At 40.0% G+C, this 25,477-nt stretch overlaps 5 protein-coding genes across 9 annotated transcripts; 3 read left to right on the plus strand and 2 right to left on the minus strand.

Moving 5' to 3' along the window:
• Positions 1 to 10: 10 nt before the first annotated feature.
• Positions 11 to 11,269, plus strand: dhrs1 (dehydrogenase/reductase (SDR family) member 1). Of its 3 annotated transcripts, none has more exons than XM_086074120.1 (9): positions 11 to 767; positions 5,103 to 5,251; positions 6,766 to 6,909; positions 7,382 to 7,461; positions 8,524 to 8,656; positions 8,720 to 8,869; positions 8,953 to 9,022; positions 9,925 to 10,005; positions 10,082 to 11,269. In XM_086074120.1, exons 2-9 carry the CDS (start codon positions 5,108 to 5,110, stop codon positions 10,216 to 10,218), a joined length of 939 nt encoding a protein of 312 aa, XP_085930246.1. In that variant the 5' UTR covers positions 11 to 767; positions 5,103 to 5,107; the 3' UTR covers positions 10,219 to 11,269. The 3 variants fall into 3 exon arrangements, with proteins under 3 accessions (XP_085930246.1, XP_085930239.1, XP_085930255.1); XM_086074113.1 differs by lacking the exon at positions 11 to 767 and adding an exon at positions 4,148 to 4,284; XM_086074129.1 differs by lacking the exon at positions 11 to 767 and adding an exon at positions 4,148 to 4,284 and having other exon boundaries at positions 8,720 to 8,863.
• On the plus strand, positions 767 to 3,832 carry c1h14orf119 (chromosome 1 C14orf119 homolog). The gene is made up of 2 exons (XM_086074140.1): positions 767 to 1,401; positions 3,294 to 3,832. The coding sequence occupies exons 1-2, from the start codon at positions 949 to 951 to the stop codon at positions 3,465 to 3,467; spliced, it is 627 nt and encodes a 208-aa protein (XP_085930266.1). The 5' UTR covers positions 767 to 948; the 3' UTR covers positions 3,468 to 3,832.
• Positions 11,270 to 13,229: 1,960 nt separating the features above from the next.
• Positions 13,230 to 17,450, plus strand: homeza (homeobox and leucine zipper encoding a). 2 transcript variants are annotated; one of them, XM_086084776.1, is made up of 3 exons: positions 13,230 to 13,664; positions 14,398 to 14,488; positions 14,839 to 17,450. In XM_086084776.1, the coding sequence occupies exon 3, from the start codon at positions 14,866 to 14,868 to the stop codon at positions 16,834 to 16,836; it is 1,971 nt and encodes a 656-aa protein (XP_085940902.1). In that variant the 5' UTR covers positions 13,230 to 13,664; positions 14,398 to 14,488; positions 14,839 to 14,865; the 3' UTR covers positions 16,837 to 17,450. The 2 variants fall into 2 exon arrangements, with proteins under 2 accessions (XP_085940902.1, XP_085940911.1); XM_086084785.1 differs by having other exon boundaries at positions 14,405 to 14,488.
• Positions 17,451 to 17,697: 247 nt separating this feature from the next.
• Positions 17,698 to 22,724, minus strand: LOC147180690 (uncharacterized). Of its 2 annotated transcripts, none has more exons than XR_015095963.1 (13): positions 22,434 to 22,724; positions 22,034 to 22,157; positions 21,887 to 21,939; positions 21,484 to 21,558; positions 19,411 to 19,517; positions 19,232 to 19,334; positions 19,130 to 19,158; positions 19,021 to 19,061; positions 18,722 to 18,746; positions 18,576 to 18,637; positions 18,407 to 18,464; positions 18,295 to 18,325; positions 17,698 to 18,217 (listed from the first exon to the last, which is right to left on the minus strand). XR_015095963.1 is itself a non-coding variant. In XM_086084798.1 (13 exons), exons 2-13 carry the CDS (start codon positions 22,131 to 22,133, stop codon positions 18,157 to 18,159), a joined length of 750 nt encoding a protein of 249 aa, XP_085940924.1. In that variant the 5' UTR covers positions 22,134 to 22,157; positions 22,434 to 22,724; the 3' UTR covers positions 17,698 to 18,156. The 2 variants fall into 2 exon arrangements, 1 of the variants encoding a protein (XP_085940924.1); XM_086084798.1 differs by having other exon boundaries at positions 18,571 to 18,637.
• A 921-nt stretch (positions 22,725 to 23,645) lies between these two features.
• On the minus strand, positions 23,646 to 25,460 carry LOC147180691 (zona pellucida sperm-binding protein 3-like). The gene is made up of 9 exons (XM_086087067.1): positions 25,394 to 25,460; positions 25,160 to 25,326; positions 24,993 to 25,093; positions 24,810 to 24,898; positions 24,557 to 24,734; positions 24,378 to 24,483; positions 24,226 to 24,311; positions 23,796 to 23,887; positions 23,646 to 23,710 (listed from the first exon to the last, which is right to left on the minus strand). Exons 1-9 carry the CDS (start codon positions 25,458 to 25,460, stop codon positions 23,646 to 23,648), a joined length of 951 nt encoding a protein of 316 aa, XP_085943193.1.
• Between the last annotated feature and the right edge of the window lie 17 nt (positions 25,461 to 25,477).

A 25,477-nucleotide genomic window follows, 5' to 3' on the forward strand; every position in this document is an offset into this window, starting at 1 on the left:
TCCCATAGGCGACGTCATCGCCGACAACTTCCTCCATCCGAGAGCAAAAATACGTTTGTCCCTTTTAATTTTCTTCACAACATTTATATTTGTACATATACTTCAAATTTTTACATTTGGTTAATAATGTGACTTTATATTAAGCGAACCGACTGTATTTGCGTAATTTCTGCGCAGTGCTGATGCTTCTGAAGGTCAAAGATCGAACTTTATAGCACAGTCGGTTTGAAACTTTCACGTTCGTTTGGATTTCCTCTCAGTTATATAAACACTTTACTGGGCGCATTAAATATAATTTCAAAAGTTTGAAAGTGACTAACCCCTCCTAAATTGGTGAAATACAGTCACCCATTTTCTTCACCACAAATTAGACCTTTCAGTCACCGCAGAGCCTGCCCTGGATCATATCTTGGATGGATGGAGACCAAGAGAAAGAATAGGTAATTAAGAAGTCAAATATGAGACAGATGGACTAAAGAGAAGCATAATAAATTAGGAGCCATCAAGAATAATCGTTTTAAATTAGATAAAATGCTTTGAAAATCCAAACGCTTTAGTTTATTTCACATTAGTTTGTTTTTAATTACTATTTTAGATTGCAAGACAAATGAGTAATGACTGCAAATCAATGGGTGGCGGTAATGCACCATTGCAGTTTGCAAACCGCATTATAAACGCACTGAAGAAGAAGAGGAAAGGAAGGAGGGAAGTAGCACAGATCTGAGCATGACGGCTTATCTTTAAATGTGACATGTAGGCTACCAAAGGTGGGTAATATAGATGCGTTCGTGCACAGAGTACTTCATATGGATGTTTGCCCGTACAATTTATGTTATACAAACCGAATGATATCCCCTGTTGGGTGGTACTGCCGATCGATTTAAAGCAGATAAGTCGCTGCATGCATGCTTGATTTTCTCATGTTGAAACCGAACAGCCTGTCCAAAGATGTCATGGTTCAATCGCGTCAGCCAAAACTCGGACCACGAGCAGCAATTTTCCACCGACAGCCGCAGAATGTCGGCCACAGACGGCTTGTGTGGTCCTTATCGCTCCATGCACAGGGGGGCGCCGCCGCCGACAACGACTGCGGCGTCACCGACCATGGCAACACAAGAGCCCCCTGGCCTGTCATCTTTTGGGCCGGAAGGCTTTCCCTCGGCACCCCAGGGTGTCACCTGCCCTCCCACCCTGGAGAATCTGACGTGCAGGTTTACGAGCGGAGGCCAGGTCGGAGAGCCGGTGCCCATCTCTTATGCAAGCCTCCAGGAGCAGAGGTGCATCCTGAGCTGGTTCCAGGGATGGACTTCCTCGCAGCGGGAGAGATTTCTGCAGGACTTGGTGGGCAAAGCCGTGCCTGGGAAGGTGTGCACCCTTCTAGACTCTCTCAGTACTCTTGAGGTAACTGCACTGCCAGCCACACACAATGTACACCCGGTGGAGAAATGGTTCATTTAAGAATTGGATAGGCACTTAGGAAAAAATTGAGAATTTATAGATTAAAAAAAAGTAGGTAATTACAATTCCTTGCGCATCTATAAATTTTATATAAAATCATTGTCAATCAAATCATTTTGAATAAAAAAATCGGTTTTAATCGAAAATTGATTCTAAATCGAATCACAGACCCAAAAATAGAATCGTATCAAACCATGAGAAATTCAAAGATTCCCACCCCCAATATTTGCTGTGTTTGGCGCAACCATGTTTCAGGCACTCAGGCAGCTGGAAAACATATTATGCAAAAAAATCTTCACAATAAAATATATGAAGCGATATATTATCTGAATACTCATTTAATTTTACTCTGATTACAGTAACGGGGTTACAAATGAATTGTATTGTTATTGATCAAGAGTAGTAGTGCTAGCTGTGTTAGCTGCCAAGATAACTGGTCAAGTGCAGCTGCTGGAGGACGACCATTTAAACATTTAATTTATGAGGGGGAAAAGGCAAATCACAAATGTTTTATGAACAAATTTTGATTCAAAATGCTACACTTTTTTAAGAAAAAGAAAAAATTGTTAGTCACAATTTTTTATAGCAAAAAAAGGGAGGGAAATATGGGATTAGTTTGTAATTTGTAGGTCTAAAACAAACTGCTGCAAACGATTGAAACTCGTAATATAGTCAGCAGTTACATTACGAATATTCAGAGCTTGGAGAGCTGTTGCACCAAGTGACTTGACATAAACCATGGCTCCAACGCCAGGTGTCAGTTCAAACGAAAGACTGAAGTATAAAACTTGTTCAAGAGGGTAAAATATAGCAGAATGTTGCAAAAGATCTGGTTGTTCTCATTCAGCAGTGTCTAAAATCTGGACAAAGTGCAAACAAAATGGCTATGTGGTCAAATGAAGGTCACCAAGGAAGACCTCAAAGCATCACCATCGAATACTTAAAGCATTATGTTTTTGAAACTAGAAAATGTGCAACAAAACAAATGAGCGGAAACTGGAATCAGTGTCTGGGATCGATGATCAAAGTCTTTATCAATTAATTTGATCATTGATTAGTTGTCAATTCATCATTGCACCTCTACATATCAACAAATAATACCAAAAAAATCAGATTTAAAACTCACATTACATTTGATATTACTGGTGTCAGGCAGAATACTTGTAACTCCAAAATCCTCATTTGTCAGGAGACAACAACAAAAAAACATTAACATTGTATCCAAGAGAGCAAACCATTTTCCACACTTAAGATTGGTGAATATTTTATAAATATAGCACACTAATGCAACTGACCAATAATACAGGTTTATGAAAACATTTCAAATGTACCACATTTTGACAGGTTTGGGCCTGATGGCAGTGAGTTGAAAGTTTTCTTTTTTACTTTATGCACCCCCACTAGTCCAAACATGATATTCTGATTAATATTGTGGAATATGAACTAAGCAGAAAAAGCCACCCGGTTTTATCCATCTCAGGGGGCGGCCATTTTATCTTGTACTGCCACTTGCTGTCGATTGAAAATGACATAACAGTACCCAAAGGCTCAAGTGACGACAGTCACGGCGCACCAGTTTTCTGGGTTTGATCATGTGATGTTGGCAAAAAAAATTTTTTTATTTGGCTTTCCCTTTAATAATACTCGGGAATCCATTTTTATTTCAGCCAATTACTTTTTGTCTCCAGATGACTAATTTATGCAACAAGTGCATGTTTTTCGTATTTATGTGGGTTGTTTGAAATTTAATGTGGGATACAGAAAATGTCTTCCGATTGTCATGGAATGATCCACAAATGTTCCTTAACTTTTTGTCCTTTTTGCACTTTGTCAAGGTTAAGGACAGACTACCCAACATTTTTGAATGCCAGCTACGCCTGTGGACACAATGGTTTGAGTCTTGGGGAGAAGAAGAGCGCAATCATTTCTTGCACATACTGGAAGAAAGGGATCCCATATTTGTCGCTCACTTTTACAACTGTGTAGCGGGTACCGCGGGCAAAGACTGAGTCATGATTCCATCTTGAAAATCATGCAGAAACAATAGGCAAAATGATTGTGTATTGGTAGTAACTTCTCCCAAAAGGGAAATAAATGTATGAGGTGTAACCTTTGTGTTAAATAGACTCTCGCATTATGACCAACTTTTGAAAAGTCTGTTTCTTAAACAAGTCTTCAGGGAAACATCACACACAAAAATTATTTATTATACTTTTTTTTTTTCTTGAACAAACTAGCCATTTTGTTTGATACTGTATATGGACCAATTGTGATGACTGAGGCCCTAGCTCTATCCTCATTTATATTCCTGATACTGTATTGTGTGGACATTTTTGTCAACTGCACAAATAAAAAAAACACATTGTACCCTTGAGATTTGTTTTGTGTTTCAGCATGATGCAAAGGTTCAAAATGCCTTCAAGACTTCAATGCCTTTTTTATTTTAAAGATGTCAAATGTATTAGTATTTATTTTCCTAGAGTGGGTTTTGCCATTGCAACCGACAGATGATTATAGGAAATCCTCTACAAAATTACAACTAACTCGTAGATAGGCAACGTGTGACCCGCTTGTGACCGCGCGCACATTCTGAGGGGGTCTTGTACTGTTTATGTGAGGTACACATGCAGTGTACTGCATTGTAAAAACGAAGTCTCGCCATAGGGGGGCAGTAAAGCAACAGCAGCTACTGTAGAACGTGGCCAAAAGAAGAAGAAAGTGGGCGTTGCATTCCTATCAGCAGCAAACCGTTTGCAGCTGATAGTGCCAGATAATTACGGAGACTTCGCAGGGAAAAAAATATCTGTCCGACGCCACTAAGTTGTTGTAAGTTGCTGTTTTACCTTGATGTGGTTATTTACTTCACTATTACGTTTAATAACATTTATGACATTAATTGACAAAGCAACCTCCTCAAAATGTATTTTATTTGTACTTAATTTGCATAACATTTTGATTTTACCATAGGATATACGTCAACATTGAATGCAGTCTCGTTTTTTACGCTTTGTGGTCATCTTTCTTAAAAATTGTCAATTTTAATAACTCTTTATACCACCACTTCACCTACTAACTGTTGTACACTGTTAACCTTTGACTTTATTATCTAGCAATCGTGCGTCGTCATTCGGCGTTATCAAGTAAACGGGACTATGGCGGAAAGGAATGAGTTGAGGAATGACTGTGTACTTTAATCTTTTAAGAGGCGTTGTTGCTTAGCCTTTCCCCACCACCCAGCATACAAGTACCTACACCCGAGCTGAAAACTATATTAGGAAAGCCTAACTTCTAATTTTTGAATGTCTGCTCTCTTTAAATCCTTAGATAGCCAAAAACAGGCACATGAGAATAAGCAACACATGTTAAAACAAATTTAAGATCATTTTTGTCAAATTGTGTACTGTGACCATTGAATTTTGAGGTACCACAGTATACTTACTGTAAGTCAAGAGCTGGTTTGTACTTTGTACAGTACTTGATCTTGTGTGTCTTTTGTACACTTTAAGACTGTGCTAAATGCTTTACGAAAGAGGGACAGATGTTAAGACTACTACTTTCCTGCTTCTTTTTAATCAACATTATTTATGCCAGTTGTTGATTGACTGTTATCCAATCTGCTATTTTGTCCTTACTCACGCCCACAGAGAACATGTCCCTGTCCGGCTGGATTTGTGTGGTGACGGGTGCCTCCAGAGGCATTGGGAAAGGAATAGCGCTGCAGCTTTCTGAGGCAGGCGCCACCGTCTACATCACCGGACGTCAAGAAAAGACTCTTCAGGAAACAGCAACCCAGGTGAAATTAGCTGGGTGGGGCAAAAACCACATAGCTAGGCAACATACCGAGAAGTTAGTCTCTTGCCAGCTTAGGTACTTAATTTTTTTTTACTTCCTCTTAAATTTATTATTTAAAGGAGAGACTACTGTATACATGCACTAGACATTATGAGAAAGGTTTATTGCACCAGACCCCTTTTATTAGGGTACGTGCCCCAGTATCAGATGTAGTGGGCCAGTACGGCCAGTAGGGAGGAAAAACTCTTTCTGTTTAGTTGTTACTGTGTCACAGCCACCCACCGTGTCCCCCTACGTTCATTTATTTGCACCTGCCCCTGTCGCAACTCTCCCATCCCCAACCCCCGCTCGCTTATTTGTCTATAACGGCGATGGCTGTTGAGCCCCACCTCCAACAGACGGCTGATATTGGCCTATATCAATGATGCATCTCTTAAGAAATGACATTTTGGGCTTGTTGGAAATACGTCAGTAGCACAACAGAATGAAGCAAACTTGGCAATCTGGGCTGGCAAAGAGAAGAAACACTTCTTAAAAGTATCTGATAGATTCTAACTCACCTTTGACTAAATCATTGATGTTTTTGCTGTCAGGTTCAAAGTTTTTATTATGGTTAATATAATATTCACAATTTTTTTTCTGGGATTTTTTTAAAATCCATTTCCTATATCCTCCCTGTTTTCTGTGGAAAATGTAGTTTGTTAGTTAGTACTAGTTAGGTTTGTGAAACAAATAAAAATAATAATCCACAGTGCATTTCAGTGGGTTTTTCGCCATTTGCAGGATGGTCCGGTCCCTATCTCACAAAAGTTGTTGTCCACTGTATATAATCATCTTCCTTTCTTTTGTAGTGGATTCAGTATTCTTGAATTCATTATAGCACCATCTGCTGGATATTCTCCTAATCACCACTGATAGTCCAATGTCTAATAATATTTAATCTTATACAAATTGTATTTATCTTATTAACTCGTTCACTGCCATTGACGGTTGTAGACATAAAAAAAATATTTGAACTATTTCTATTAGTTTAACATTTTTTTCCACTTATGTTAAGAGTATAAAAACCTAGAAAAAAATATTGTACATTTAGAACAGATTTAAAATATGTGATTAATCCTAAATTAACTATTGAAGTCATGCGATTAATTACAATTAAAAAAATTAATTGCTTGACGCCACTCATTTTTGATAATCTTTTCTTTAAAAAAAAAGTATAGGATTTCATACTCTAGTTAACAAAAGTGGAATAAAAAATGTTAAACTAATAGAAATAGTTAAATTGATTATTGTTTTTTATAATTAACTGACTTATGAATGATACAGTTAAAAAAGAGGATGAATTATATTATTGTTATAAACAATTTTACATACAGGTATTTTATTTTTATTTTTTAAACCTCTACAAATGACCCAGCCAATCTGCTCATTTTAAAACTCAAAACGGCTTTATGGGGCAACTGCTCCCCATAAAGTGTACATACATACGGTATGATCTCTTTGCTCTCTCCTCAGGTAAGCGAGAGGGGTGGAAAGTGTGTGCCGGTCATCTGCGATTCCACCAACGATGGCGACATCGAGAAACTGTTTGAACGCATCAAATTGGAGCAAAGTGGCAGACTGGACCTCTTGGTGAACAATGCATACGCTGGAGTACAGGTTGGTGGCATTGAAGCACTAAATCAAATACTGTAATGCAGTCTGTTTTGTAATGTTGCTTGACTTTCAAGTTTCGAGCTTGGATCATGGATGGATCATTTCCAATCAGAATGTCAAGTGAGAACTGTTGTTATAGTTATGTTAATTAACCATACAAGAAATTATTTCATGTTTATGTTATCATTGCACATTTCCTCCTGGGTATTAATGGTACCTTTCTAAAGTAGCGTCGCAAAATAAACACACTGGAGTTCAATTTTTAGATGCTTACTCAGCAAAAGTGTCATGAGATTTTCTAACATCTCTAGTAATGTCACACATGATGATGGATTATGTGATTTTTTTTAATTCAACATTTTGTTTGAGCTGCAAACTGCAATCACTTGTGGCAGCCCTGGGGTAATAATCCGTTATTGTGATTAATACCCATCATGTTATTTTCTGTCATGACAAATGTGTTGTGTCATTGCAGGCTATCTTCGAGAACAACGGCAAAAAGTTCTGGGAGACCGATCCGTCTTTTTGGGACACCATCAACAACACAGGCCTGAGGTATTTGGCCAGCATGCTTAGTCATAGCTATAAACTGCATTGTCATTACTTCACAGTAATGACGACACTTAACATGTTTCAAACATAATTAAATTATATAGTTTCCTTCCCTTAATTTAAAGAAATTCTGAATACAAACAATAAAAGTATTTCCACTGTTTTCAAATACACGATATCCATCCATTTTAAAATAACAGATCCTATAAATAATTGATTAGTTGATTGTCTGCAGCCAGCCTTACTATTGTAATCACTTTTTATGTAATTTAATAACTTTGTCTATATTTGTTTTACATTTCCCCAAACCTCAGCTCAATATGTTTGGTGGCACAACACAAGAGAAGAATACAATATATGAAGACTGTTCTTATTTAGAAAATCCTTTACTTTATAAAGAACAGCCACTGATTTAGTTAATTTACGTTTAGTGTATTCTACCTGTGGCTTCCAACACAGTTGATAATCAATAATCACTCCCAAAAACTTTGTTTCAGTAACTTGTTCAATTTCTATACCATTTAAATTAAGTTGTATATCACATTTGAGGTACATGCCGCCAAACGCCATAAAAAAAATTTCATTAGATAATTATAATTATTTAATAATTTTGAACTAAGTTCGATGTTTCCAAAAATGAACTTGTCCTTGTGTTTAGCCAAGTTTTCTCCTGCAAGTCGTACAAAACGTAGCACTCTTAAACAAAAAGGAACTGTCGCTCAAAAATTCAGACGCCAGGCTGAACGTGTTCACAAAAACGGTCATCAGGCAGAAATACAGTATGCTCATTTCATGTGCCCCCCCCAAAAAAAAAAAATCAGGTACTGTACTACACTCCTTTGAGGATAGTGCAGTAATACTGATCGACAGAAGCATACTAAATAACACAGTGAAATGTATGTGCAGTGCCAGTAGAAGAAAATGGCTGCAAAAGGCATTCTCTCGTTAACAGTTTTAGTGGTGGTACAAGACCTTTTGCGGCAATGTGTGACTGTTTGTGAATAACGATAACAAAAGTAATGAACTCAACCTTTTTGTTTTTGTTTTGTGTGCTCAATCTGGTAGAAGCCACTATATCTCCTCGGTGTATGCGTCCCGTATGATGGTGGCACGAGGTCAGGGTTTGATTGTCACCATTTCATCCTTTGGAGGGCTGCGATATCTCTTCAATGTGCCATATGGTGTTGGGAAAGCAGCAGTAAGTTGGTGTTTGATAAGCTGTCAAATGTATGTATCGAGGAATTAAACAATTTGTTTACAGTGTGACCGCATGGCAGTAGACATGGCCGTGGAGCTTCGGAGCAGGGGAGTGGCATCGGTCAGTCTGTGGCCGGGACCAGTGAAGACGGAACTAATAACTCAGGTCCTGTTTTCAGATGATGCACCACAGGAAGTCGATTCCAAGGTATCGGTACGTCCCTCCTTAGCAGAAGCACCCCATGCGTAGAGTCTTTGTCAGTCGTTTTCTCTAATCTTAAATTGTTTCACCTTCAGTCTAAGAATCTGTTTGCCAACGGAGAAAGCACTGAATTTAGTGGCCGGTGTATTGTCAACCTCGCTAAAGGTAGGCCTTTTCTACATTGACTGACATTTGGAAATCAAACATTTTTCATTGTGTCGTATGTGCCCCACAAGTCTAAACAAGATTAGTATTGCGTTTATGGAATAAGAATTAAAGGAGAAGTCAACATTAAACATTTCTTGACAATATGTTAAATGTGACCTCACTAGGCTAAACATGACATTCCGATTAATATTACATTTGTGGAAAATGAGTTATGCAGCAAAATCCAGACATTTTTATCCATCTCAGGGGGCGGCCATTTTGCCACTTGCTGTCGACTGAAGAAGACATCACAGTTGCTCAAGCAACGACCAATCAAAGCTCACCTGTTTTCTTAAACTGAGCTGTGATTGGTTGTTACCTGAGACCTGAACAATTGTGGTGTCATTTTCACTCGACAGCAAGTGGCAAAATGGCCGCCTCCTGATATGGATCAAAACTGCTGGATTTTGCTGCTTAACTCATATTCCACTAACGCAATATTAATCAAAAGACCGTATTTAGACTAGTGGGTCTGCGTAGAACATATTATTGTCAAGATTTTTTGCGTGTTGACTTCCCATTTGAAAGGACTGATCCTGCTGTTTTCAGCCAGTCAAGGTGGCTTATATGTATGTGGCACCGCACCCTAACTGCTACTGAAATTGATGTCATAATACTCACGTGCCTGCCTTGCGAATGTCACATGCCCAAACCCAGAAAACACGTTGAACCGTGATGTTGGTAAGATATGTCCGTGGGCACATTGACATCAACGGGTTGGTTATTCTGCTCAATTCTTCCTCCACAAACGCAATATCAGAATACCACATTTAAACTCGTGGGAGCACACTGAACAAGTTATTGCAAAGAACATTTTTGACTTGAGCTCCAACTAACTAATCCTGTCTCTGCTTTTAAAGATAAAAACCTGATGTCATTGAGCGGCAAAATTCTCATGACCTGCGACCTGGCGAGGCGTTACAGGATCCAAGATCTCGAAGGTGAATGACTTTTGGGAAGAATGAAAAAGTGAGTCACTGGTGTTTGTATGTTATTTATGTTTGTTTGCTTTTCCAGGGCGAGATGTAGAAGACTTTACTTCCCTTAAGTTCCTGCTGACCCAAGTCCCGTACGTCTCCTGGCTCTCATCTTTCGTCCCGTCTTTTATAAGAATGCCACGCTTTCTGCTTCCCTTGACAAGCAACCATTTCTAATCACAGGAAGATGTGGCGTTGAAAACCTTTGTCACTACTTCTTAATCCAATCACCACAAGTGTCTATTTAAATGAAAGACTCCGGGGAAGTTTGAATGGCTACTATAGCGAAACCTCTAAATTTGAATTATATTTGTGTCAAGGACGCTAGTCGACCTCCAATTTTTTTTCAAATTGAAACAACTCTTGCCAGAGGAAATTATGGAAATGGATTCTATCTGTTCGAGGGTCAAACAGTTGATGAATACAGTGGTGGGCTGTGCATATTGGTATCGGGCCTTCATTTGGGACTTAACTGACTTAATCCACATCTTAATACCACCACTATTATGTCACAATTATAGAATACAACCCATAAATACTATACAAAAAATGCAAAGTAACAGTATGTAACTGTGCCACTTATATCTTCTGTAGCACTTAAGAATCAATATTTATCTGATATGACAAAAAAACATTTAAGAGGGGGGGGGGGGTCATTCTCAGCAGAGATGCTGACACGTACATAACATAAATGAATGTGTACAGATGCGTTTTGATAGTTAAAGTTGGCTGTGGCGACAGTTTTGCTGGATGGAGGATAAGCTTGTGTTGACTGGTGAATTTGAAATATGGCTGCTTAAAGAAATAGTCCCATCGCTAGTATAGTTTAAATGATATCGGCCAGCAATGGTGATTCTGAAGGCCCTGGGCAGATAATGATTTTGTTGTCATTGTGGCACAAAGAGGCCGAAATCTGATTGGACCATAAAATCTAACATCCACAATCTGGTAGCTGTGCAGCCAAGAAAAACACAATGAAATAATGAGAATGGTCAGTCAACTTTAGAGGTTTCCGCTATTGCTTACTATAACTATTACTTAGTTGAAGAATATAAAATTGTATTTGAGGTAAATATGAAGCTGGGTTGTCTATATTTGATGTGGATGCCGCCAAAATGTAAAACACAGTATTTTTGATGAAATGTTAATGCATTTTGTATATTTGTGTGTTGCTATTATACAGTGCAGTATTTCACCATCTATCTTGATAAATAAAGAAATGCGGTAACACTGCTGTTACGTCTTATTCAAAACAGGGGAAGTAACAATGATTAAATGACTACAGTTCAACATCCCCCAAACTTTTTAGGTCCATTGAAGACTCAAATTTGTGCTTTGCATGTTCTCACTGTGCTAGCGTAGGTTTGCCCGCATGATGCGACTTCCTTCCATATTCCAAAAATATGCGTGGGAGGACTTCAAAGACATGTTGAAGACTTTAAAATGTCCGAGAGTGTGAATGTAAGCGTGAATGGTTGTCTATGTACACTTTTTCAATGGCGACCAGTCCAAGGTTGATCACGCCCTTTCTCACAAAGGGAGCTGCTCCAGCTCACCCACAACCTTAATGTGGACAAGTAATATAGAGTCAAGATGAATGAATGATGAGAAAAGGAAGGGATGTGATGTCACTGCTCTGTCATAGGATACATCTTTTTGATGGACTGAACTGTTACATTTGTTCTTGCGAGGTAATTAGACACACCTGATGTAATACATTTCCTGAAATAGTGGCCTCCATTAATTGATTTCAGGGAAAGAAAATGTTGCTCATTCAGATCAGAGATGCAGACTATTGCTAACAAAACCAGCAGCACCCACCAAGCAAACACTAAAGTGTGTAAGAGATAGACATTTTTGTACTGCTTGGAAAGTTTATTTTTTTGACAAGATATCTGATGGCCTCTTTGCTCACTCCACTGTGTTCATTGTGTGCGTCAATTGTTCTCTTTTCTGGGCGCTATGTGCTTTGAGATGACTTTGTCCTCTACAATAGTCCTTTAATTTTAAACTCCATTTTTATTTGATATACGTAACTGTATATTCTACTATTTTAACTAAGCATCATTATACTGTAAAGGTTTGTTTTTTCTGCAAGACACAAACAAAAATGTATTGCACGTAAAAGTTAGGTGAATTTGATCCAAATAAACATACAAATATATTGAACTTAAAGGTTAAATACAACTGAGCTGTACTTATGCCGTGAGTCTTTTGTGTACCACTAGAGCCCATGTGACAAATACAAGGCCCGGGGGCCAGATCTGGCCCATGACATAATTTTATGTGGCCCACAAAGGCAAATCATGTGTGTCGACTTCATGTTTCTTGCAAATTGTCTTCATTTCACAACAGTGAGATATTGCAAAACGCGTTTGTTACTTATCCCCCCTTTAAAATAGATTGCCAACTAGTTTAGCAATTTACTGGTTTCTGATTTCCAACTAGTTATCCATCAGTTTGTCATGATTGCCGATCGTAGGCAGTCATAATGGCTCTCTAAGGGAAACCATAACTACGATGCGACCTGTGACAAAAATTAATTTGACACTCCAGCACAAGAGAGAACCCTCACACTCATACATGCTTATCCCAGCTGGGTAAGAAGCAGAGTATATATTGGACTGATTGCCAGTCAATTGCAGGGCACATAGACAACCATTTACACTTACATTCACCTAAAGGACAATTTAGAGTCTTTGCTTAACCTTACGGGTGTGTTTTTAGAATGTGGATTAATCTAGCGAAACCTCACGCAAACTTGAGGAAATGCTCAAGCCGGATTGCGGATGGAAACACCCAACCACAGAACTGTAACATTTTCTCTCTAACAGTCCTTTAATTTCATTCAAAATGATATGCACCATCTTTATATACTGGTGAATACATTTACAATTTGTACAAAAAAAAGACATCCCCCCCCCTATTAAAGGACTTATAAAAACACACCATGTCACCATGTCACCATGTGAGAAACATGGTAGAGTATTGTGCTGTTGGTTGGCAGAGAAAATAAAAAAAAATCTCATCGTAAATAGTATGTGGCCCAGATCTGATGGGGGCGCGCAACGTGGTTGCGTAGAAGGGGACAAAAAAAAGTGTTTAGCCCAGTGGCCGGGATTTGTTGTACAGACGCTTCCTCCCACCAATGTGAAGCCTTCCCCGGCAGAATGGCACACCCACCCCGCCGAGGCGGTGACAGTCAGTTGGGCCTTGTTGGGCTTCCTGGTCCGCAGCTCCGCCTCGCCTCGATCTGGCCGGACAGTGGAAACACTTCTCAACAGAACAAAAGCGGCCGCGGACCAAGCAGCGATCGCGACCGAACCCCAGCTCCCACTTGGAAATAAAAGACGCCTAAGCGGGGTTCGAGCGAGACCAAGTCCGACCAAAGGGCGACAAACTTGGTCGCGGTCGCATTTTGCTTTCCTTGGCCGTTAATCCGACGCGGTGCTCGGTTAAATAAGACAAGGGTCAAGCCGCCAGACGGACGGGCATTGTGTCCATAGTCTTCTTCCAAACTTCGGCCATTTAGAGCCGCCTCTCACGAAACGGAAACTGAGGCTTTTGTTGTTGTTGTTGTATTTTTGCTCACACGGAACCCGGGGACGACGGATTCTTTTGTGGTAAGTTTATTTTTCACGTTCGACCTAAGTGTGTCTAGCGGCGAAGTGCGCCAGCTCAGTGAAGCGTTTTACTTGGTACGCCATAAGGGGCACAGGCTCGACTACCATTGTTAGTGCCACAACGAGCAACTTTTTAGCTTTATAGCCCCCCTTATTTTAATAAATGTTTGTTATTTCGCTGGTTTACGTGTTAATTAAACTACAAAAAAAAAAAAAAAAAACGTAGTGCGGCTACTACATTACCGCCCCTATTTGTTCCAATAGGTCACGAATGACGAACATTGTGGCGTTAGAGTTGGCTCGTGGTTTGGTTACACATTTCTTGCGTAGCTAAAGCGACCTAAATCTTCGGCCATGGTGCAGTCTCAAAACAAGATGCGCACTATTTCCTATTGTTTCATATTTAAAACGTTCAATATTAAGGGCAATGTTTAGGCCTATATATATATTTAAAAAAAAATGAGCACAGTGCCCAGGATGTGCTTGTTCGACTACTCATTCATAAAATCCAGTGAAGAAAAAAATATTTGGTGTACTCAATACTGCTTAGCCACTGTAGTTTTACATAAAAGTTACATTAAAACGTTGGCTTGTTTTATGGATACCTGTTGCTTAACATTTAACAAAGTTTCTCAAACTCCATTGAGGTGTTTTTGTGTTAAGTACTTTTTAACTTTGGAAGATATAATTAAAGCCTAGCTGACTAATACGGATCATTTTCTCCATTTGCAAGTTCACAGGCTTCTGCTCTGCTGTTTGCCTTCGTGAAGGGGCTCGACTTGTCTTTGGAGACTTGAAGTGGAACAAAGCCCAACAAGAAAAGGGTGAGAACGTAACCGTGAAGGGTTTTCTCATGGATGTCCGTTCTCCACACTCCCACCCTTTTGCGACCAATGTCCCCCCCACCCACCCCCCTGCTCACACAAAACAAAAGTCACCCACCACACTTTGGGGGAGGGGAACCCAGTCTGGACCGGGTATACGACTCGTTTCAGTGGGAGTTCAGAATAAGGAGTTCAAAGTAGAGGGGGGAGGGGAAACAGCTGTCCGATAACTGACTTCGACAATGAGGGCAAAACAAAAGTCCTTAAAATATAAACATGATCTCTTGTGGTCTGACCCTTATTTCCCCCCAAAACTACCAACATATAAAATAACCCCCTTTTTCTTCCAGGTGAAAGACCCTACTTGCAAGGCCCAGATGGCGACCTACGATGAACAAAATGGCAGAGTGGGACCACATACGACCAAGAAGTTCTTGGATAGTAAAACAACAAAGGCCGTTTGTAAAGTAAAGCAAGAAGATAAACACGCTGCTAAAGATTTGCATCTCCCGGCCAGGTCACCTGAAAGCAACCCAAGCTCTGCGTCCAGTTTCACCACAAACCACAACTCTGTGGTGTGCTTGCCCCTTGTGTCAGAAGAACTCAAACTGGTGTGGACTCACTCTGATCAAACCCGCGAGCTGGACTCCATTCCAGAGCTAGCCCAAGCCTTTAACTTGTTTCCATACCCATCGACACTTGAGGTCAACACCCTTGCCCGGGTTTGCTCTTTGCCCTTGGACAAAGTTAAGGTTTGGTTTATGGTACAGAGAATTAAATATGGGATCAGCTGGTCATCAGAGGAGATAGAAGAGACACGACGGAAACTATCGGTGCCGTATTCCTTCGATGACTCAGCTGAAACAAGTGAGGAAGCCAAAGTAATGGAGGATAAAGATTGTGAAGCGGAGCCTGTTTTCCCGAGTGTGACTCCTCAGAAGAACAAACCAAAATGTGAATCACCAGATTCTTGTAAACCAACCAAATCCACCTCCCCGTGTTTCAGTTCCACATTACCGCCACCTCAGGATTCCTACTTCTACCGCCCTCCAAGTGACATACCATCAAGTGCTAATGCGGCGGCTACCACCGCCGCCGACGCTGCTGCTGAGGTGTCCTTAGACCTTTCGGGGTCCTCTCCACAACAACACCGCCATGGACGCTATAAAAAGTCTAAAGTCCAGCTGGCTGCACTGCGCAAGAGCTTTTTGAGAGAGAACTGGCCTGCAGAGGTGGAGCTTAGGCGCTTGCAGGAAGAGACTGGCTTGAGCCGCAATGACATCCGAAAATGGTTCAGCGACAGCCGTTACCAGCTCCGAGTCGGACGAGGAAGTCTGGCAGCAGCCCAGGGCTTTTCGAACCTCACGGCTGTAGGAGGCAAACACGAACAACAAAGCGAACCGCTTTCACTTACGACTCAAAAGAGTCGTCTTTTTAATCCCGCCGGGAAGGGCCAAGAGGGAGCCCGCAGCAACGTGATAAGAAATTCACATTTCTTTCAAGCTTTCTTGTCTCACAGCCTTGAGACATTCGGGGAACGGGACCTTGAGGCGGAGGGATACGAAGCGTTGGAAGACCTGTCTGGTGACGGGGACAGTATAAAAGACGGGGAGCAAAGTGAAGAAGAACCTTTACAGTTGGTAAAGCCCTGCAAGATTGACCAACAGTCTCCTCCACAAGAACCGCCCGACGCACTCAAAACCTCTCCCTGCTCCTCCCCCTCTGGAACTCCACCACTTACAGCGTCACCATACCAGCAGCCCCCAAACAACATCAGCACATCAAAGAAGTCGGTCCACTCAGCCAGGGGCGAGAATCTACACCTCTCAACCGCATCCACATCCCGGACATCTGGTGGCAGACCGAGGAAGACCAAGGAGCAGTTGGCTTTATTAAAGCAGCACTTCCTCCGTTGCCAGTGGCCCAAGAGCGAAGATTACACAGAACTCGTTAAGATTACAGGTTTACCTCGAGCTGATGTTATCCAGTGGTTTGGGGACACGCGTTATGCGGTGAAAAACGGACAGCTGCGATGGGTTAAGGGCGTCCGTGACAAATTCTTGGCGGAGCTCGCCGCCCAGCAGAATAACGCCAGTTTAGCTAACGGCTCAGGAACGTCTCCGCGGGTTGGAGGTAGCCGCAAACGGAAATCTCAAGTGAACGGAACCTGTGCGGGTCCCCCAAATGTCCAGCCTTTAGTAAATTATTTCCTCTCAACGGGCTCACTCAATGAAAAAGACCTTGACATATTATGCAAGAAATCCAAAATGAGTTACCAGCAAGTGCGAGATTGGTTTTCAGCTCAGGTTGTTGGGGAGACCGACCAAGAACCTGTTGTTACAGCTTAAAGCAGACTGAAGGGTTCGCGTTGACTAAGAACCCCGGCTATCGTCTCCACCAGCAAGCTTAGTTGTCATTTGCTATTTACATTTTGCTTTATCTGAGGCATGATTGTAACATTTAGTCTTCCATGTACATGACACAAATCACGGTTTGTGTCATGTATATTTACTTTGTTTTCTGCTTGTATAATATATTTGAAATTGAAGAACTTTGCTGCCTGTGTTACTGTAAATAGGAAAGGAAAGTGCACACTGGTTTGCTATATTTTTTCTCTCATTTGTTTAGATTTACAGTAAACTTCAGAATAGCCCATTGTAGCAGTTAATTTAAACTGGTGGTTCTTTTGGTACCCGAGTACAGTGGATGAGATGAGATTTCTGTTGACTTTGCCACTGACATTTTGTGTAATCATTCCTTTATAACCCATTATTCCTTATAAGGAATGCACACTGGACATTTCCCCCCCCTTTTAATTTGATATCTTGCACTTTGGATTTGGAGCCTGCTGCCGTTATTATTAATAAGTCCCGTTATTTCATTGTACTAAACACTGTCCTCTTTTTAACCTGCTGTTGTTTGTTAATTTATACAAGTTTAGATTAAAAAAAGATGTAACAAACATTGCCATTCACTTATGCAGTATGCATCCAAAACACACTCCTTGATTCATTTGGCCAATCTGATGAAATACTTGTTTTTAAATTTTGCTGTAGGTGGGGGGGGGGGGGGGGTATAATATTGATTTCTTAACTCAATGCATTCATTAATTCCTATAATGTGATTCTTACGATCTAACTAGATAACTTGAGATCAATTTACCGGTAATTTCGAGTTTGAGTCAGCTAGTGATCACAATTGCTTAGAAATATCTTTAAAGTGCTTTAATAGCATACAGGCATCAAGTCATCTCACTTTGTTGTTTTACAGAAATCGTATATAATGAAACACTTGTTAAACATTTGTTTCAAATCAATTATTTTCCCCAAAATTTATTTGTAACGTTTTCACAATAACACATTCAAAGATCGATTTGTGTAAGAACATTGCTTTGCATGAATGCATGACATTTTGATTGTAAATTTGCCAAGCAAGTATGAGCTTAATGGTAATAATGCCCCTCACAATTTACAGTGTGCGTGTATAGAATCTAACCCAGGAATAACGAGCACCGTGAAGAAACCAGAGCAGTGAGATCATATGACTGTTAAATTACTCAACGGAAAACAACACAGTGCAACAACTGAAGTGAAGTGTGTACAAAAAATAATCCTGCCCCCCCACAAAACACATCTTTTGATGGGTCTTTACAAATAGAGCCGGTTTGATTAACGCCGAGGTGAGCGCAATAAGCCACTTATCAGATTGAAGTTGAAGAGGTTCGGGGTTCTGTGGATGACAGAAATTGGAAGAGCAGAATATGCAAATGAGGCAAAATAACAAATGTTTAAGATTGCATTTCTCACCTTTCAGATGGGCTGGCGGAAGTCGGGCTCCCTTTTAAAAACGGTATTTAATATTTTGACGACATCAAAACTATGACGCACAAATTAATGACAAGAAACATTACACACTTACTGTTTATGCGTTCAAGAAGAGGGCTGGGGCTAGACTGGGAAATGGTCGATCCAGGAGTCTAATAATACCATACACATGATCAATTATCTTCACATTTTCTTCTCATTTAGACACATCTTTTCAGAAATTGTAAGCAATTGAATCGAATAATCCTGGTACTCAACCGTACGGAATGCAAGACCGAGACCTCTGTCTCTGTTCCACAATGGGGAATCTGCTGGACCCAGGTGACTGAAAACCACAACACGAAGCTTTTTCTTTTGCTAGTTTGAGACTATAACAAAAAATAAAGTCTACTGACTGTGTGAAACATACCTCCTAGTTCTTAAAAGAGGGGTAACTGGAGATAAAAGACAAGTTTAGCGTGAATAAAAATGTTGAAACATAGTTTAAAAAATCATTCCAGTGGAATTCCATCATTAGGATATCAAAATTTTCTGAATTGATCTGCAACTGTATTTGGATTCACATCATCATCATTTAATGCCGTTTAATCTTCTTAAACACCCCTCTGCAGTTTCGCAGGAAGTTGCTTGCATAAGACTGCCAAATTATAAATACATGATAAAAACGACAACTCTATAAGGAAGAAGGAATTGGATAACTGCGATTACCAGGCGAAGTGACAGCCACAGGCAGCGAGATCCTTTGGACACTGAGACAAAAGTTTCAGTTACAGCCTCAACAAAAGTCTTTCATTGTAAAAAGTCAATTGGCTTTTACCCATTTGTGTGAAATTGTCCTGGAGAACCCTATGGAGAGCAGACTTCCACTATTAGCAACTGCTCCAAAAGCACAAACATCAAATTCAGCAACGACACGTACCCTCCTTTGCGACAGAGGCTTTTTCAGCTCTGCCATCTCTCTTTTCAGCTCCAGATTTTGGCTTTTTAAATCCGCGTTCTCTCTTTTCAGTTCAGCTATTTGCCTTCCGGCAAAAGAAGCAACAGTGGCAATCTCAGCAAATATTTGCCTCGCTTTCTGGGAGCGCATCCTTAAGTCACCTGTAACTTTGCTGAGTGACTTCTTTCAAGCGCTTGTCCAGTTCAACAGACTTGTGCTTGAAGTACGCCCTTGCTCTCTCCATTTGAGACCGCTGAAAATCGGCTATCTGAGGGAGGAGCCACATTTGCACTACATTCACTTTCAGATGTTAATTCAGGGCTTTCTTAGGTCATCAATAGAATATGTACCCATCGTTGTTTCTTCCTATAGGCCAAGTAGGCGGCCGCCAAGGCCCCCCCCCCCCCAAGCCACCAGAAATTAAAAATAAACATGATATAAATAAAATAACACTATTACGTCACTAACTGTGTGAGAATGATTGACAGCTACCCATCTACTTTTTCCGTTAGCGAGAGTTCTAAAGAAAGCAGACGCAGAGAACGGAATCAAAAAGTTAGCTCAGCGGCGCGGAAAAACGAAAGAAAAAGAAAACTGACGAAGAAAAACGATCAAAGGAGAAAGGTAAGGCACATGTTGGTGATGGATAGTTGGAGGCGAAACTATTTGATTAGATTTTTGGCAAGTTTGTTTATTTGTTTTGCTAGCCAGCTCACTAACCAGCGTGTAGTTCAACTAAGTATATGTATATTATTGTAGAAAATGCTTAAAAGTGACACATTTGTAATTGGGTACAAGCTTTAAAGAGTGTACATCACCATTTTTAATAGAAAAACTGATACATTTTAATCTGTATTACTGGAATCAAAACATAGGAATACTAACTCATGGTCTATTTGCTTGATAACCTTTGCCATTTTTCTAAACACTCAAAAGTTGTTTTATTTTTTGACGTCAAGAGGACTGTCAATTTAGGATGTTTAATTTTAACTGTAGTCTGTTTTGCTCATAAAATAGGGCTGGGCTTTAAAAAATTTAATAATCGATATCGAATAGATTTTCGTTTTTGAGCCTGATATCGATTCATAAAACAATGAATCGATTATTTTAATATCTCCTTTTCCCATCAATTTATTTTAAAAAAAACAACCACATTTTTAATGGCTTTTTAAATCTTAGGGTCATTTTCACATCAAATCATTTTAATTTATAGTCACAATTGTTGAATTAGAATTATGAAAATATTTTCATCTCATCCTTGCTGATGTCAATGTTTGTGTAACACTAAGGTAATTAGAACGTGTTACTTTCATTAACTCATTCACTGGCAGCCATTTTCACTTAATTAAATCCCCTTCACTCCCGACTGTTTTACTGGATTTTGACTGATTTTGCAAGGCCCACAGAATATTGTGTTCTATTGCTATAAAACCTACCAAAAGAAAGTCTCTGATTTCAACAGGGGGAAAAAAAGTACATTTGTGTCTGTTTCCATTTTGCAGCAATTAGCATTAGAATATAGCTAAGTTTCATCATTATTCACAAATCTATTTAGAATTCTGAGTAATTGAGGGTTTTTTTCAACATGGTTCTGGTTCATTTCCTATGCTCTGCTGCCACCTGCTGGCCATTTGTGTAATAACTACCATTTCTTCAACCGTTCTTTGCAGTTGAGAGGCTGCATCTAAGCCTTCTTTCTGTATGCGCTTGCAGAAAAAAAACCCATTAAAAACATAAATACGTCTTTGGGACATTTAAAATAGAACATATTTATACGATTTGGGGAGCAAATGAGTTGATAAACTAAATAATTTAATCAGTGTCTTCAGCCGCAAAATTTTACTTGAAATTTAGAGGGTTTTTTTCATGTCCTTGATAGTTAAGAAGAATGGATGTTCACTAATTAATCAATATCGAATAGATTGTGGTATCTTAGAAGACCATCTAAAGCAAGGGTGGGCACACTCTGTTCTCGGGGGCCGGGGTCCTGCAGGTTTTGGATGTTTCCCTTCCCCAACGCAGCTGATATTTGATCAGCTCATCAGCAAGCTCTGCATAAGCATGATAACGACCCTGTTGATTGGAATCAGCTGCGTTGGAGCAGGGAAACGTCCAAAACCTGCCGGACTCCAGCCCTCGAGAACCCAGTTTGTCCACCACTGATCTAAAGGCTTAGGAATCTCTTCATTCATATTAAAAAGGACAGCGGTAAAAAGCGTTTGGGGTGAACAAACCTGTGAAATGTTTTCTAGCCGTGACTGGATGAGCTTGCCAGGATCCATGAAAAACATCCTTTGCTGTGGTTCCATCTAAAACACAAAGACATTTTTTTTTTTTTAGGAAGACCATTAATCACACCATACAAACATAAAAATGTCCAAATACATAGTGAAATAATTTCTAACTGACTGGATCTGGCCTTTAATTTGACGCATGTGCTCTAAGTGAAAACAAATGCATTTATTTTTTGTATCTTATACATACTCATTTTAATAACTCAACTTACTTTTTTTTCCATAAGTGGACCAATTTCTGAATGGTGAATATGTACACACATTATTTTTCCAAGAAGAGCGTAACTGTTTGAATATGATTGGGTCATCACAACACAAGGTCCAAAACATAACAATCACCAACCTTATTTGTGATGGGCAGATAACGGCAACTGGTTCCACAAATGGCACATTTGTCTGAGGGGAAACGAACAATCAAGAGTGACTCAAATCATTTTGTCTATCACTTATTTCAAGGAATTAGAATACTATCAAAACAGACAAGCCTTGCCAGATTTGATGCAAGCCTCACAGCAGATGTGTCCACAGTTGGACACAGCAAATTTTGATCCTGTTCTTAAGAAGCACTTGTTACAGTGGAACCAGTCCATTTGTATGTCTATAATCTACTTTAGCTGCAAACCAAAAAAAAAGAAGAAGCTACATCAAAACTATTCAGACGCAATAAAATATTTGAACCTTACTTTTTCCAAGTTACTTATTTACATTAAGTAGTCTGTATTCAATCTATCACACAATTGTTCTTAATCGCATGCTAGCTATTATCTTCATGTTAGCTTGGAGAGCTGTTGCTACTTCAAATTTTCAAATCGAATTTCATGCGTTACTACAAACATAAAATACTTCAACTATTAAATAGAAAACATACTCTAATATTTTAGTAACCTTACCTGCCGCAAATCTGAGAAGTGTAAGACAAACATGGACAACAGTTAGCAACCGTTAGCATGCTAGCAATAGCTCATGAAGCAGTTCACTTGCGACAGATGAGACATCCGTCCATTGAACTTCGGGATAAATGCAAACACTATATATAAACGAAACAAATATTTATAAACACAAAACTGCAAATAATTAGGGCCTGTATCCATAAACATTCAGAACCTCTAACAGTCAGCAACTTTTAGCAAGGACCAGGCAAACTGTTAGTGAGGAGGCTGTTTTCTTCTCCAAAACTTTGGTTAAAAAGAAAACATCCTCTTTAGTACAGTACTGTTAAAAAATAATAATATATTTTTTAAAACACACTAACTGCTGTACTTTTACACTGAAAGTATGTTTAAAAAAAAAAAAAAAGTGTTACAAATGTAAGTTGGAATTTGATGTAGCCTACTGTATATCCCAATTACACAACACAAAGGGAACAATTCTGAACCTGCAAAGTGTGAAAAATAAAACTGCTCAATCAATATGAGACAGTCACATTTTGATACTTTAAAGACTGACTTTGGATAGGTAGAATTGTATCACACTGACATAATCCATGCTTCATACAAATACTTTAAATAAATATTTTCACAGCCATTTTGTAGAGCTAATCTCTCAATTTTGTCATAGTTTACTGATAATCTGTCCCATTTTAACTGGTTATGGTGTACTGTAGAGCGTGCCAATTTAGAGGGAATTTATTTCTGGTCCGATCTGCACTGAATACAGGCTATAAATAAACCCATTCGGTCTGTATGCCTTTTTTGCTCCATGCTGCCTCTCACAGGTCAACTTTTGTATTATACGGCATAGAGTTTGGAGAATAGTGCCATGGAGTGCCACCAAAATTGTTAAAAAAAATAAATAAAAGCAGTCAGCACACCTTAATTTGCTTACATCATGTGGGATCTCACCAAAAAGACAATTACAGGGGCTTTTGAGGACTGGATTTGGAGACCCCTGCAAGTCAGGTTTGCAGTCCCACTATAACGTTTAACACAATACAAGGAGGGGAGAAAAGAAGTAAATCAGGAAAAAGTCAGATGTGTTCCAGATGTTTATTGGAGGCAAGAAAATCTACTCAGCAGTTTGCAAAGTCAAAATAAAACTTTCACATTCGGGTGCATTCCTTTTGGAAATGCCACACTTCACAAAATAGATAGTTGCCAGTTACTTCAGGGTCCAACTTCAGTGATAGTCAGGGGTCCAAGGACTGCATTCTGGACAATTCCATGCTTCCCTGCAAGTACAAAGTACTTTCATACCAGCACGACTTTTTTGGGGGGTGTGTGTGTGTGTGTGTGTGTGTGTGTAGAAACTCATACCTGAACGTACACTCCTTGACCACCTGGACTTGCAAGTTGTTTCACAGCAGTCACACAACTTGCTATGTGCGGGGTTGTCCACCAACTCCCAACTGAATAGGGAGGCATTTGTCAATTAAGGGGAAGTCAGTGCAAATGTTTATGGCATATGAACAAAAATCTACTAGCAAGCCATGTCAGAGGCAGCCATTTTTCCTACTTTCAACTGAAAATTAGACCAGTTGCTCAGGTAATGGCCAATCACTGCCCAGTTTCAGAAAACAGGAAGTGTGATTGGTTTTACTGGAGCACAGAGAAACTAGTGGCATTCTCAGTTGATAGCATGTAGCAAAAGGGACATCTGAGATGGCCAAAAACTGGTGGATTTTGAGAGTCAACATTTAATTAGTATACAGCATAGGGGTGAATAAAGAAAAAAAAAATAACTTACCCACTCCCTTTGACAAAGTTGCATGCTTTCTTGGTGTTGTCAATACCAGATGGATCCCAAGCTACAAGTTTACAATGGATAAACACCTGTTGAGAAGAGCATAGTCATCAACATGAGGGGGCAGGGGTCGAGCGGTCCAATTAAAAAGTTACCTCCTCTTCAAGAGCGAACTTAAATGCTTGAAGGTATAGCCTGATTTCTGACGAGACCTCCCTTGGTTGGAATCTAGAACGTGACAATTTACTGTCGAACAGACATCTAAGGGTGAAGAAAAGGAGGATTAAATGACTATTGCAGTGGTTTTACCATTAGGCCTGCTTTTGGACAGTACCCCTTATTGCCGATGATGTTGTAAAAATTATCAGGCTGCGGCTGTGGCGTAGTGGTCGCTATGCATTCCTCCATCAGCAGGAGCATTGGCTGATGTGTATGCTCTTCCACACGAGCCGCGATTGGGATGAATGAACCGAGAGCAAAACGGGTCGATTCAGTTGGGCCCGTGAAGTCGTCTTGCGCACACACACAAAAAAATTCGGAAGTCAAGTTGAGCTCACAAAATGGTGGCATTTTAGCCATGAACTCACCATTCATAAGCGCCATATGGAACACCAGACCCGATTGGCCATAGGTAGAGAACACTGGCTCATAGGTGGCTGGGGACCACCCTTGAGGCCTGCAAAATGATTTGTACAATAAATTAAATTCCAACTTCAAAGACAGCCATTTGGGAAATGATTACTTTCAGTGGTTTAGCAGACCCAACCAACCTGTCAAAGACGCAAATAACGGGGTGGACAAAGGTTTGTACTTGAGAACCAGGAGCCCAATAAACCAGGTCATTGGAGTGCACTACCTTGTTTCCCGTCACCTATGAGAAAGTGAAAGGTAAAAAAGGGATCAAAACCACAAGATGGCAACATAAACCCGTACTCACCATCGTCCTGAAGTTACAGTCTGTATAAGCCACGTTGAAAGTTGCCTCCCGAGAGGATGAGCTGGTGGGAACGCAGGTGCCCAAACGGAAAAGCGACGCATCAGCGTGGTGTCTGCTTTCCGTCCACACCAGTGACATCAAATCAGGCCTACAGTCCAGCTTGACATCTTGCGAGGAAGAAACATGCAGTTAACTAGAATCATCACAACAACACTTTCTCCAAGGCAACATTACCTGCATACACTGCAATGGCAGCAGCGAAACTCAGGAGCAATGCACTATGCCAAATGAAAGCCATCATGACTGAATGCACGCTTG

Source organism: Leptonotus elevatus, chromosome 1 (assembly GCF_054856555.1).
Source record: "Leptonotus elevatus isolate MCC_2025b chromosome 1, RoL_Lele_1.0, whole genome shotgun sequence".
Classification (NCBI taxonomy): Eukaryota; Metazoa; Chordata; class Actinopteri; order Syngnathiformes; family Syngnathidae; genus Leptonotus; species Leptonotus elevatus.

Excerpts from the sequence above, each read along its gene's own strand:
- c1h14orf119 (XM_086074140.1), top strand. The coding sequence starts at position 949 with ATGTCATGGTTCAATCGCGTCAGCCAAAACTCGGACCACGAGCAGCAA. Across the intron at positions 1,402-3,293 it reads ACTCTCTCAGTACTCTTGAG|GTTAAGGACAGACTACCCAA; the intron begins GTAACTGCACTG and ends CACTTTGTCAAG.
- dhrs1 (XM_086074120.1), top strand. The coding sequence starts at position 5,108 with ATGTCCCTGTCCGGCTGGATTTGTGTGGTGACGGGTGCCTCCAGAGGC. Across the intron at positions 8,657-8,719 it reads ATGGTGTTGGGAAAGCAGCA|TGTGACCGCATGGCAGTAGA; the intron begins GTAAGTTGGTGT and ends ATTTGTTTACAG. Across the intron at positions 9,023-9,924 it reads TATTGTCAACCTCGCTAAAG|ATAAAAACCTGATGTCATTG; the intron begins GTAGGCCTTTTC and ends CTGCTTTTAAAG.
- homeza (XM_086084776.1), top strand. The coding sequence starts at position 14,866 with ATGGCGACCTACGATGAACAAAATGGCAGAGTGGGACCACATACGACC.
- LOC147180690 (XM_086084798.1), bottom strand. The coding sequence starts at position 22,133 with ATGGACTGGTTCCACTGTAACAAGTGCTTCTTAAGAACAGGATCAAAA. Across the intron at positions 19,518-21,483 it reads GGCTAGAAAACATTTCACAG|ATAGCCGATTTTCAGCGGTC; the intron begins GTTTGTTCACCC and ends CTCCTCCCTCAG. Across the intron at positions 18,326-18,406 it reads TCTTCTTGAACGCATAAACA|GGAGCCCGACTTCCGCCAGC; the intron begins GTAAGTGTGTAA and ends CGTTTTTAAAAG.
- LOC147180691 (XM_086087067.1), bottom strand. The coding sequence starts at position 25,460 with ATGATGGCTTTCATTTGGCATAGTGCATTGCTCCTGAGTTTCGCTGCT. Across the intron at positions 24,735-24,809 it reads CCATATGGCGCTTATGAATG|ACGACTTCACGGGCCCAACT; the intron begins GTGAGTTCATGG and ends TGTGTGCGCAAG. Across the intron at positions 23,888-24,225 it reads AACTTTGTCAAAGGGAGTGG|TTGGGAGTTGGTGGACAACC; the intron begins GTAAGTTATTTT and ends CTCCCTATTCAG.